The sequence below is a fragment of the Accipiter gentilis genome, chromosome 21 (genome assembly GCF_929443795.1).
Source record: "Accipiter gentilis chromosome 21, bAccGen1.1, whole genome shotgun sequence".
NCBI classification, from domain to species: domain Eukaryota; kingdom Metazoa; phylum Chordata; class Aves; order Accipitriformes; family Accipitridae; genus Astur; species Astur gentilis.
The window spans coordinates 6,691,730-6,703,527 of NC_064900.1; the positions used below are offsets into that span (position 1 = coordinate 6,691,730).

Sequence of the window (11,798 nt, forward strand, 5' to 3'; positions counted from 1 at the left end):
GGCCGCGGGGCGCCGGCCCGAGGCGGTTGCCAAGGGCGAGCGGCGCCGCTCCTGAGGAGGGGGAGCCGTCGGGGAGGAGGGGGGTGGGGGGGGGGGGGGGGAAGGCCGCGGCGCCCCTGATCCCTCCCTCGGCCGGCTCCGGAGACCCCTCTGCGGCTTCCACAAGGGTTAATGACGAAGCCTCGGAGCCGTTGGAAAGTTTGTGAGGGACTGCACGGGGAGTCGGGGGCGGCCACAGCTGCCTCCCTCCTGAGGGGAAAGCCCCGCGCCCCGCCGCCCGGCCCCGGCAGTCGGTTCAACAGCGAAAGCGGTTCCTAAATCTGACGAGGAGGGGGTTGGGGTTCGGCGGAAAATGCCGCCCAGAGGCCGCTCCAGGGGGACACCTGGGGGGGGGAGGGGGGAAGGGAAGCCCGCCCTCCGCCTCCTCCTGAGGCGACCCGGGCCCGCCTGCGCGGGCCGCGGTCTGAGGGGCCGTCCGGCGCCCGAGCCCGCTCCCCCGGCCCGCCGCCGGTTTTTCAGGGGAGCAGGCGGAGGCCTGCCCAGCCGCCCCGCTGCGGTGCGGGCCGGCTTGCAGGCTGAGCAGGGGGGGTGAGGTGAAACGAAGGAAGTAAACGGTGGGGGAATCGCCTCAGGAAACGCAGGCTCCGGTTTTTAAAGCTGCTGAGCAGCGCCCAAGGGGGGGTCGCTGCCCAAGCTGTGAGCGCCCAGGGGTTTGGAGAGCTGGGCTCCGAGTTAGGCAGCGCCAAAAGGGTGTCCCTCAAAGCAGGGGACCCAGCCGGAGCCATGGTGGCTCGCAGGTGCGTGCCCTCGGGTCACCTCGCAGGAGAAAAGAAGAGCCCTGTGATGTGGAAAAGAGATGTCCGCCTTGCTGGGTGGCTGGCTGGCGGAGGATGAAGAGGGATGGGTGGGTGGGCAGCCGAAGGAAGGAGGAGTAGAGCGGCCTGGCGTGGCAGCGCTGTTTCGTTCCGCTGTCCCTTTTCTCTCGCCACTTCCCCAGAAAGTGGGTTGAGGCTCTCCCTGAAGGGACATCTCTGGGCCCTGTGGTATCTGCCTGCTGATACATTAGCAAAGGTGCCAGAAGTCCCTGTGGCTGACGTCCCCTCCCAGCTGTTGGCCCAGAAAGGACAGCTTTAACGCAGCCGACTGTGAGTCTCCAAAATTTACAAGAAAGTGTAAAAAAGGATGTGTGTTTCATTTTATTTTTGTTGCTTGCTCTCTTGCTTTGGACCTCTGACTCAAAGTTTTCAGGCGTTTCTCAACAACACTCAGGGGACCAGTTTTCTTTTCTTTTTGTCCAAAAATTGAGGTGCTCTCTGAATCATACTGGTTTAGCCAAGTGGGAGAAGCTTGATGTTCAACTGATGGCTGCCAGCAACACTAAAACCCCTTTGTATTCCCTCGGTTAAAATCCGGCTGGCCTGATGGTATTGCTCAGGCATGTCCTATTTAATGGGAGATTCACAAGAGAATTGCTATTACAGGATGAAATGAACATAAACAGCATTTGCAGGAACAACAGCAGTCTGTCCATCACAACATGCTTGAAAGTTTTTTTAGAAACACACCAAATACTTGGGTTTAAATCAGACACTGGAATGCCTTTGGTCCAGCTCCATCTTCCCACGCTGACTTCTCTGACGTGCAGTCATGGCCAGTACTCTAAGCCAGTAACTCGGTCCCAGTTCCTCTTGATCTGCCAGGTGCCTTTGACTTTACAGGTTATTCCCTCCTCAAACTCTTGATTGTTTTGACTCCTCTTAACTTTTTCCTTCCATAGATAATTTTGGTTTTGCACACTAGTACTTCCTTCAGAAGACCTTCACAATCTACCTTCCAGCTTTCTGCTGAAGTGCTATGTTGCTCTGCACTTGGTCCCAGTTCCCTTCTTAATATAGTTTACTTCGGAGTGATTCCTTCCTGGTAAGTCCAGGTCTTCCCTCTCTCCCGACCCATTTCAAACAGAGAAGAAATATTTGCCTTTTAGGTTCCTTTAGCCATACTCCCTCTAGCCTATCCTGCTTTCAGCGATACAGGTGTCACCACACCAAAGCTAGAGCAACAAATGATCGCTCAAGGAATGGGTTGTTCCTCTTGACATTGTTTGGTCAGCAGAGTTTTACAAGTCAGATGTGGAATTCCTTGAAACAGTTATTGTGGAGCATCCACATGCAAAGGTGCAGGTCACAGAATTTAATAAAGTGTATTCAAGAAAGCCATATGACAGTAGTGTGAGTTCCTCATGGTGTGATGGGGGCTTTTGGGGGGTCTGTTTTGCTTTCAAATACAAAGAAATGCAGAAATACTCATGCCTCGCAGCTGAATTGTGCTTTGTGTTTTAACAGAAGTGGAATTGAGTCTTTACTGGATACTCAAGCACAATTCCATTATCTGAACAGTCCTAAAGATAAGCAAAATCATTAGATAAAGCCAGCGGCCTTCTGGAAAGGTGTGCCATAATCCCTAATCCCATAGCTGAGGGAAAAGGAGCCATCCAGCCAGCGAGAGTGGCACGTGCTTGTTGCAGCGGTAGCACTGCTGGCAGAGCTGGATGCTACAGGTGAGGCTTTGGGGCTGCCGGAGATCTTTCCACAAAGCAGCGCTGTGTATGTACCTTTGTGTAAACCCAGATTTTCCATTCCATAGCACATCTGCTAGTTTTGCAGATAGGCCACCTGCTTTAGCAGTTTTCCCCTCCACCCAGGTGGCATAGATGAGCTTTACTTAAATTGAGTTTAAGTAATCGATTTTTTTGTGAAAAAAGATTTGTTCTGCATTGGAAAAAAATACTTTGGGGAATACGTTTTACCTATAAACACCGTGTGCACATAGCCCCAAAGATACTGAATTCCTATAACTTCCTTTCGTGGTGAATTAGGATGATAGCAGTACGGCTGCTCAGAAAATCAAGCCAATGCTCTTCTCACTTCCTCTAAGGAGGGGTTCAGCAGAAGAGAGGTCTCCTTTTGAGTATCTGGATATTCTGTACTCAGCCCAAAGTTCTGGTTTACACAAGGCCAAAGCAAAAAACAATGGATTATCTTCCCTCTGCTCTCAGAACAGTTTCAGAATCTTCTCAGGGAGAGATCAGAACAGGCCCCAGAACTCATTGTTGTCGCTTCAAATGTGGCTGTCATCCAGGGAGCAGGCAGAGCACTGTGAGCTCGAAGCTGTGGTAACTTTAGAAAGTGTGACATTCACTGGGCAGAATGTGAGGTCCTGTTGCAATAACACAGACATATTTTTTTGCCCGTACTACCGGAGGGAGAGACGGTGAGGCCATATACTTCAGCAAGTATGAGCCAGCACATTGGGAAGTTCTGTAGATCTGCAGCATCTTCATTCCTCCTCTTCTTGCTGGTGGGTGAGTACTAACTAAACCACCTTCCTTAATTAGAAGAAATACAGCTTATTCCTAGAGTTTGGCTTGAGAAGTTCCCTCTCTCCCCCCCCCCCCCCCCCCCCAAAAAAAAAAGCAACTTTACGCTGAGGGCTTCTTCAGGATGCAGGAAAACTGTATCTTGTGTTGTGCGCTGCATTAAAACGTACTTTTCTTTATGGATACATTCCTCTTTAGCTAATAGAAATGTTCAGAAAGAGTATGTTTGCCTGTCTTTTTCAAGAAGAAAGGCTGTGCATCATCATTGCTAGAAGCTTCATTTCTATTTTGGTTCTCTGATGTATTAGCAACCAGTTATTGTCTACAAGGTAGTTATTCATATCCATTCGCAAAAGCCAACCTCAGCCCAGGGCAAAAGTCATATAAATTAAGATGAGAAATGTGCAGTCATTGATCACTTAATCATAGACAACTGGGAGCTGAATACAGCTTGTAGAGCACCCTCATGGCACCAGCTGAGTGTGAAGTTGAGCTCTAAAGCCAACAAACCCATCTAAAAGACAGTTATTCCAGCATGAGAGGATTTTTTTGTGGGTTGGAAATTGAGTCCTATTTGCCCTCAACCTCTCCTCCACCTATTGAGTGTGAACAAAGGAGAGGAGGCTCAACTAGAAAGGTTAAATTTTGCACTGACCTCCACCCACCATTTTGGGTCCCCGGTGCTGTTGGCAGCTGGCAGAAGAAGCTGGCAGGGCTGTTTGGGTTTACTGCAGGCACCAAAGAGTAAGTTAGAGGCTCCAGGACTGGAAGAGAGCACAGGTATCTTTTATTCTTTCCTCCTGTCACCCCACCTCCTCTAGCCTGCCTTGTGTATTTCTCATTCACAGCCAACAACATGGCCTTACATGGGAAAGTATCAACCTGCAGATTGCATAAAGGGGAGGCTGATGGCTTAGTCGGTGCCCTATTAGTACTGCCAAATGTGGAGCACATTGTCACATTACAGGAAATCCCAGAGAGCTTTCTCCCCTCATGGTTGAAAACTGGCCGTGAACTGCCGACTTCATATGACAATGACCTATTAGATCATCTAATCATTTTTCCAGGTCAAGACAAGATCATCCGTGCTGTATTTCTCTGTAATCTGTCTAGCTCAAGTGCTTTCACCAAAAAGCGTTGCATTCCTCTCCATTGGGGACTGAGCTCTACAACCCGCATGACAGGGGACCTACACATCACTCTGCTAACTAAGCGGCTGACTTAAAAAGAGCTTTGAAGCAGAGTCAACAAGGCATTTGGCATGGTATGCTCCCAGATGCCAATATGATAAGGGCATTGTGTATTTGAATACAAGTGAACTAGTATATTCCAGTTTTGCAACCTTACAAAAGAAAAAGAAAGAAAGAAAAAGAAAGAAAGGAAGAAAGAAAGAAAGAAAAAGAAAAATAGAGGCTGTGCTGTGGCATTCTCAGTGAAACCTCCAAACAGAGCTGGGGTGAAACAATACAGCCTACTGCTCTTGTGTTTTGGTTTTCCTAATTAGCTTTAAGTTACGTGATTTGTATTGAATCCAAGATGTGGGATGACACAGATGACAAGGCCAGTTATTTCATGATAGGAGGTGCAAATAAAACTCATGACGAACAGAGGCAACATCAAAGCACATTGTTCCTGCTCAGTTTTGTTCTCTATGCCACTAAGTGGCTGTGTAAAAATGACACCTTCTATATCACTAAAAGGAATAAAAATTATGATTGTGTTGCAGGGGGTGCATGTGGTAAGGCTGGAACACTTGTAGTGGAGAAATTCTGTGGCCATCCCTTTAAAACAAGGTAGCAGTAGCACATACTGCTTTTGCTAAAGCAGCAGTATCCGGTGGAGATAATGGTTAATGATCAGAGATTTTTAAAAGAGTACTCATGATGAAACTGCACAGATTAACTCCTAACAAGTAACCAAATAGATCACATCAGAATATTTGATACACAAAGACTGTAATATGTCAAGCTACCATCAGCTTTGCCAAGTATTTCAATTATACTTTGTACTTCTTCAAAGTACCTTGTCCAGATACTTCAACATTTATGACTGCTGCACTGATACACTGTTATCTAGCTGGAAAGGGAAAATCTGGACCTCAGATTCCCCCGAGAAGCTCCGGTGGGCTCATTGGTAAGATGATGTGTGAACACGAGGATAATATCTCATCCAGTATCTTTAATAAGGACTACTCATTTTAGGAGGCTGGATCCAAAACTACAGTAATATTTGGGTACCCAATTCTCAGGCATCCAATTCCTGTGGACTGGTGTTCCAGTTACAAGGCCAAAATTTTCACTTTGAGGTAAAAGCACAGAGCACCAAACAGCTCTGAAGGTTTTTCACATGCTTTGTTGTTGCCTAGTTTCATAGCCAGCTTGTATTTTCTATATTTTTGCATCCATGAGTTCTCTCTTCTCTGATATTTAAACTGTAAGCTCTATACCCCATCCTTTTATAAGGCACCTAGAACAACAGGGCCCTGCTGTCTGACAGAAATTGTCAGTGCTACTCCCATACGAGCCATAAATAATAATAACTATGAATACAACTGTGATTTTGTGTACAAGCATGCCTGGAGGAGCCATTCAAGTAACTCTCAAACTGATCATCAAGGGGTTTGGTTTTCCATGGCCTTGAGACATTTGTCCTTGAACACAGAGAGGCTATTGTCATTGTCATACCAGACCCAGACAATAGCATTTCACACCCTTTGGATGGCAATGAAAGACTCAAGTCAATGGAAAATCAAGACCTTCACTGTGGAATTGTCTGCAGTCCTTGAGAGGGCACTGACTAGGATGAAGGGAGACTATTTCACTTGAGGAAAATAAAACAACAGAAGAAACTGTTCCAAAAATTAGTCTGAACTCCTTCTTGGCGACAGCTGTTGGCTTAAGAGTTTGGTTTTCCCTCTTTTTGGGACAGCAACTATTCCTCTCATCTTCTGAGCTCAGACTTGTTTCCAGAAATGAGATCCACTCACAATACTCTTAGCTCAAGGCTGTTTGATACTATGATTAGCAGCTGAGTGAGAGAAGGCAGGTTTAAGTCTCTACTACAGGCATGTGCCCATATTTTTCTAACAAAAGGTAGCAGGACAATGGGGTCCCTTCACAGAGAATAGATCTCACCCTCAGTATCAACACCTGCAGAAAGCCAAGGTGCTGCCCCCCGGGTCGCTGATAGGATCTGCTGGGGGTTCAGTCTCTTGCAATGGAGATTCATCCCATAATTTCAAGATTTCCTATCCTGAAACTACAAATACGTCCCAGAACTTCTAAGAAGCTCACACTATGTTTTGGGATCCAGGCAGTTGCATTAGGATGCACGCATATTCACTGTACTTGTCAGAACAGAGCTGCCTGTGTGTAAGTGTACATGCATTTTTTGCTTTGCCTCAAAAGCAGTTGAGGCAGGAACATCAGGCTCCAAGATTTTTTGGGGCGAGAAGAAAGAGGTTAGTGTTCCAGGTGGAAATGTAGCTGAATGGTCTTTAAACTTCACCCAAAGCCATTGGGCAATGGCATTAATCTTCCTCTAGTATGGCAGTAGAAAGGAACTGAGGATCAGGAAAAGACCTGTTTGTACACATGAACGTAATCTAAGCAGGAACTGGGAAAAAAATCCCTATCGTCTTAATTGTGACTACCCTCAAGTTCTATTTCCAGGAGCCATTCTTTGTGGTGGGTAGAGGTCAGGAGCAGCTGGAAGGTTTATCATCCTACCACCCTCAACCCTACTCTTCTTTCTCTTTCCTGGTACAGATGTTGGTGTTAGTGATGGAAGTGCAAGCAAGGAGAATGCAGCTGTAACTCACGTAACAGCACGGCCCTCGTTGTTGACAACACCTGAGCCATGGCACCTTTTGGTGACTCAAACACCAGCCAAGGAAAAAGCCAAAGAGGGTGAAACTGTGGTCTTAAATTGTCGCTTGCACAGCCCACAACGTCCCTTCCTGACTGACCTAATGGTGAAGTGGTACAAAGAAGATGAAAAGGGACAGATGGACCTGCTAGAAAACAATGTGACCATCTTGCCAAATAACTCCAGGGTTTTCATGAGTGGAGACTTGTCCCAAGGGGATGCCTCCCTGGTGATCCTCAATGTGACAACCAGTGACCACGGTATTTATTTCTGTGAGGTTACACTTCCAGACGGGAAGGTGGTGACAGGAGATGGCACAAAGCTGAGGATCAGGAGGGCTCTGGGTAATATTTGATGTTATTTACTTCTTTTCGCCCTCTTTCTCTTCCAAAGCTGGTCTACACACTTGCAGACAGGGGGAAGTTGGCCTGTTTGGCCTCTAGCAGTTAGGGCCTAGCGTCATGGAGTGTAATTGCTCTATAGCATTTCTTGTTATTTTCGTTAGGCCAGCTAATTTTGATTGGCTTGCCTCTATAAGCAGTCTCACAGGTCTTATTGTAAGGAGGGGCATTTACAACCAAAAAAAGAAGGAATAATTTTATCACTAAAATCAAAGTCAGTGTCAAGAATGAAAGAGTCGGGCAAGTTCTCTTGTACTCACAGCTCTGTTTGGCAGAACCCCCATGAATGGCAGGTGTCAAGATATCGCCCCAGGGAACAGCTACGAACTCTTTTTTGACATTATTTCTCTCCAACCCACCAACTTGCATATTCATTCCTTAACTCTGGATGACATAAGGAATCCCACAATAAACATGAGGATCACGTTATACCATTTCTGCTTAACTTCACATTAAAATCAAAGTAGCATTAAAAGTGCCATGCTATGTTTTCTTAGCTTCGCAAATAGACACTAGGCATATTAAGTAAGGAGATAACTTGCTTTGCCTTCTATCAGCTGGGAGTGTCAAAGCAGCTTTCCTTTTTATGTAGGCTAAACACATTCCAGTCCCAACAAATCAACACATCAGAAGGTTTATTATCTTATTATCTTATTAACAAAAAATAGCACCTTCTGTGTCAAGACTAAATTATGCAACTGCCGTTTCCCCCTGATTCATTACCAAAGCTTCTAGCTCACCAAGATTCACTAAGCTTTTGCCCTTTTGAGCCCGAGTTCTTCCATTACTAATTTTTATAAAACTACTCAGTTTAAACAGTAGCACTAACAAGGCAAGAAAACTGTGCCCCCTGCAAGTGCTTGGTCATGTGTCTAATGAGGTGTCCCGTTGGCTTGATCTCATAGTCTCAGTAGCGCAGGTTACTCTTGCAACGTCTGCACTCTGGCCAGTGTAATTGCCTTTCTGTGTTCCAGAGAAGATGAAATATATAATTTTTGCACTATGCCTGAATTAAAAGGACAAGAGGATATGAGAAATATAATTCATGAAAAAATGTTATGTGCCACAAATCCAGACTGCCCAAAAATTTATCTGAAATTAAAAAGAGAAATTAGCTGACTCTATTAACTTGTCCATTACGGGCAACAAATGACATATATTTTGAAGTAAAGTAAGTAATGGTTCTACAGCACCTTCATTGGCCTTACTTTCCTGACGAAAAGAGCAGCCCCACAAATGGATTTAAACTACAGGATACTTCCCTTTATGTGGGAGAAGGGAGTGGGTTATTTACTGATGAGCACAGCTGTAGTAAACCTCAATGTCCATCCATTCAAGTAGATAGAGCACCGCATAATGGCTGCTCCTGTGAACACGTGGTCCGATGCTTGGAAATCTGTGTGTCAACATGCTAGCAAAACTATCCAAATTTTCAAGTGAAGCTTAAATGTAATCACATAGTTATATGTAGTGAATGCCTGATCGGACTGCACCTGTAGATAAAACTGGAAGGCTTTTAATCATTCTTTTCGGTGAGTCACATGGCAAAATGACTACCATGAGCATGAGGCAGTCACTTAAAATCTGATCAGATCAGTTGTGTGCCATTGCCCAGCCAGTTTCCCTCTCTCTAAAGAGACATTCCTGCTCTGGCAGATGCTAAGCTACAGGGCAGATGCTCTCCACGCTGCATCCCACAACCCTTGTAACAGTCCATCGTACTGTGCTCACCTGACCAAAGGTTCTTCCTGAATCATCCTTCAGTCTCAACAAATAATAAAGCCAGAATGCCAACGTGCTCTTATCTCAAAAACAATGGGATCATCCCGCCTCTGCCACGCAACAGTCCCAGAGAGCAACAAATCAAAGAAAGGGCTTCAGCGGAGCTCTGCCCGCCCTCTGGTGCTGTCTCCTTTGGAGGAAGACAGGGAGACTTCTGACTTTCTCAAAACGGTCAGAGTATTTTTTTCCATTTGAAAGTAAAGCATACAAGCATGAGTCCCATTAATTCAGGCAGCAGCATCTTTTGCCATCCCATAGCATCCAGCTGTTAAGGGAGATTGCTAGGGAGACGGGGCTGTCCTATCTCTAAATCCCCAGAAAGTGTAGCAGCTTCCTACATAGGAATGAAAAAAATCAATAGCTCTGTAGTGCAATACACTCTCTCCCTTGTAGAAGCCTAAGATTTCATATCAGACAAGACATTAGCCTAATTGATATCGTAGTAAGTAGCTTCCTCTGCAGCCACTGCAGAAAACGTGCTGGCTGCATTGCATATGCTTGCCTGGATGACATCTTTTGTTCCTTTCTACCTTCCCTTCTCCCCCAGGCTTGTTTGGTATAGAGGAGTCCATTGGAACTATCATTGGCGTTGTGGCGGCTGGTATCGGAGGTGTAGTGGTTCTGATCATTGTTTTAACCCCGCAGCTGAGGAGGTGCGTCCTCTGCATGAGGCAAGGCTCTCGCCAAGGTAAGGAACACAAACCAAAACCTGGAATCCCTTGCTAGAAACATGAACTCAGTCGCCTATTTCCGGAGGTACTTTTTTTTAACTTAAGGAGGAATTAGCCATTTACTTAACTCTGGTCAGACACGAGATCTGGTTCCAGAAATAAGCAGTGTGGACGAAACTCTAACAGGGCTGGCTCTATATTTCATCTCTTTTTCAAATAGTTCTTTGTTTTTGTTGGGTAGAGCTACATGCATGGGCCTAATGAGTTACCTATAAACAAAACAATGGGATCTTCTTGGCAACGAGTTGTTCAATGAGATGCTGCTGCTTCTTTTAATGAAGTCCTGGGTCTCCTTCGGTTCTTTTTGGTTTATGCTGAAGGATGTTTCTTCCTCCCGCCAGCTACATGCTTACATCTCTATTCTTGTAATGCTCGTGTACAGAAAGCCTATGATGGCCTAGGTGTTTGTGTTAAGTGTGGTGCGTAAAGCCCAGTAATATCTTTTATTAGATCAGGTTCGCAAAACTAGACCTTTTCGTTGCACATGAGGCAAAGAAATGACCCGAGAAGAGGCTGAGGTACACGAAAGCTTGCCTGTTTTTTCCAGCACTGTCAGCTGGTCTAATTAGAGCAGACTGACACTGAAGGCGGCGTTTTGAAACGAGCTGAGCTCCCATTTTGTGCAACCCAAGATGTGGTCTGTGTTTCAGACCGAGCTCGGCTGACTTCTTGCTTTCAGTGGGGAGCCGTGTGTGTGTGATTTGCACCTCTTCTCCCGGCACTCAAAAATCTTGCTCCGTCTGCTGGGGGAAGAAAAAAAAAAAAAAAAAAAAAAAAAAAAAAAAAAAAAAAAAATGCTGTTTTTGCCATTCACTGGAGCGCTGCCGCCACCCGATGGCCATCCCGGCGGGGACAGGGACACGGCCAGAGGCAATGCCTCCCTTCCCGGGAAAGGTCTCCCAGCCCTTGCTCAGAAGCTCACTCGCACCCTTAGGCTGATGCTGCCCACACAGCATCATCATCCCTTTGCAAACCCTCTGCATGAACAGAGTTCGGGACTTCTTTACTTGCCAGATGGCCTTGGAAGAGTTCATTGCGCTGTACCGACTCTGCATCGCTCACTCGCTCTCTCTCCTTTCCTTCTTGCTCAGTGTAGGTTGAGGTGCAGCATTGCAGGAGTCACTGGAAGATGCAAAGCCTACAGGTGGAACAACTTCTGATGCCCTGTAAGCCAAAAAATGGAGCTGTAGACGGAATAAAAGCCTTTGCCTCAGTACCTGTTGTCTTTGGCATTTTTATTTTTGTTAGTCTGTTTCTTTTTCCTGCAGCTTTGACAGCCACAGTGACACATTCAGCATCCCCCTCCAGCAAGGAGCAAAACAGCCTTTTGTGAAGAAATTTGTATTATCACCTGCCAAAACCCCACTTATTTTGGTCACATATCTCCGAACCTAGACTCTGATGAGGTACCTTGGGTCTTTCCCTGCCATTACTTCTTATTTTAAAGATAGAAGGAGTCTGACATACCCAGGCCCCCCCAGCTGCTAACAACTACCTGAGGAAATCGAACACGTTGCTTCTGGGGGTGCAACCATGGCTCCCGCCTGTCTGCGCCTCTCGGTATAGAGGCTCTTGTCCCGTTGGCTTGCTCCAGTTTACAGGCTTGCAACAAAGAGGCAAAGAAGGACCACTTGAACACAG

The 11,798-nt window shown here is 46.2% G+C and overlaps 1 protein-coding gene across 2 annotated transcripts; it reads left to right on the top strand.

Moving 5' to 3' along the window:
• Positions 1–3,266: 3,266 nt before the first annotated feature.
• Positions 3,267–11,342, top strand: LOC126049034 (synaptogenesis protein syg-1-like). 2 transcript variants are annotated; one of them, XM_049824799.1, is made up of 4 exons: positions 3,267–3,361; positions 7,144–7,587; positions 9,974–10,114; positions 11,249–11,342. In XM_049824799.1, the coding sequence occupies exons 1-4, from the start codon at positions 3,295–3,297 to the stop codon at positions 11,251–11,253; spliced, it is 657 nt and encodes a 218-aa protein (XP_049680756.1). In that variant the 5' UTR covers positions 3,267–3,294; the 3' UTR covers positions 11,254–11,342. The 2 variants fall into 2 exon arrangements, with proteins under 2 accessions (XP_049680756.1, XP_049680757.1); XM_049824800.1 differs by having other exon boundaries at positions 11,254–11,338.
• Positions 11,343–11,798: the final 456 nt, after the last annotated feature.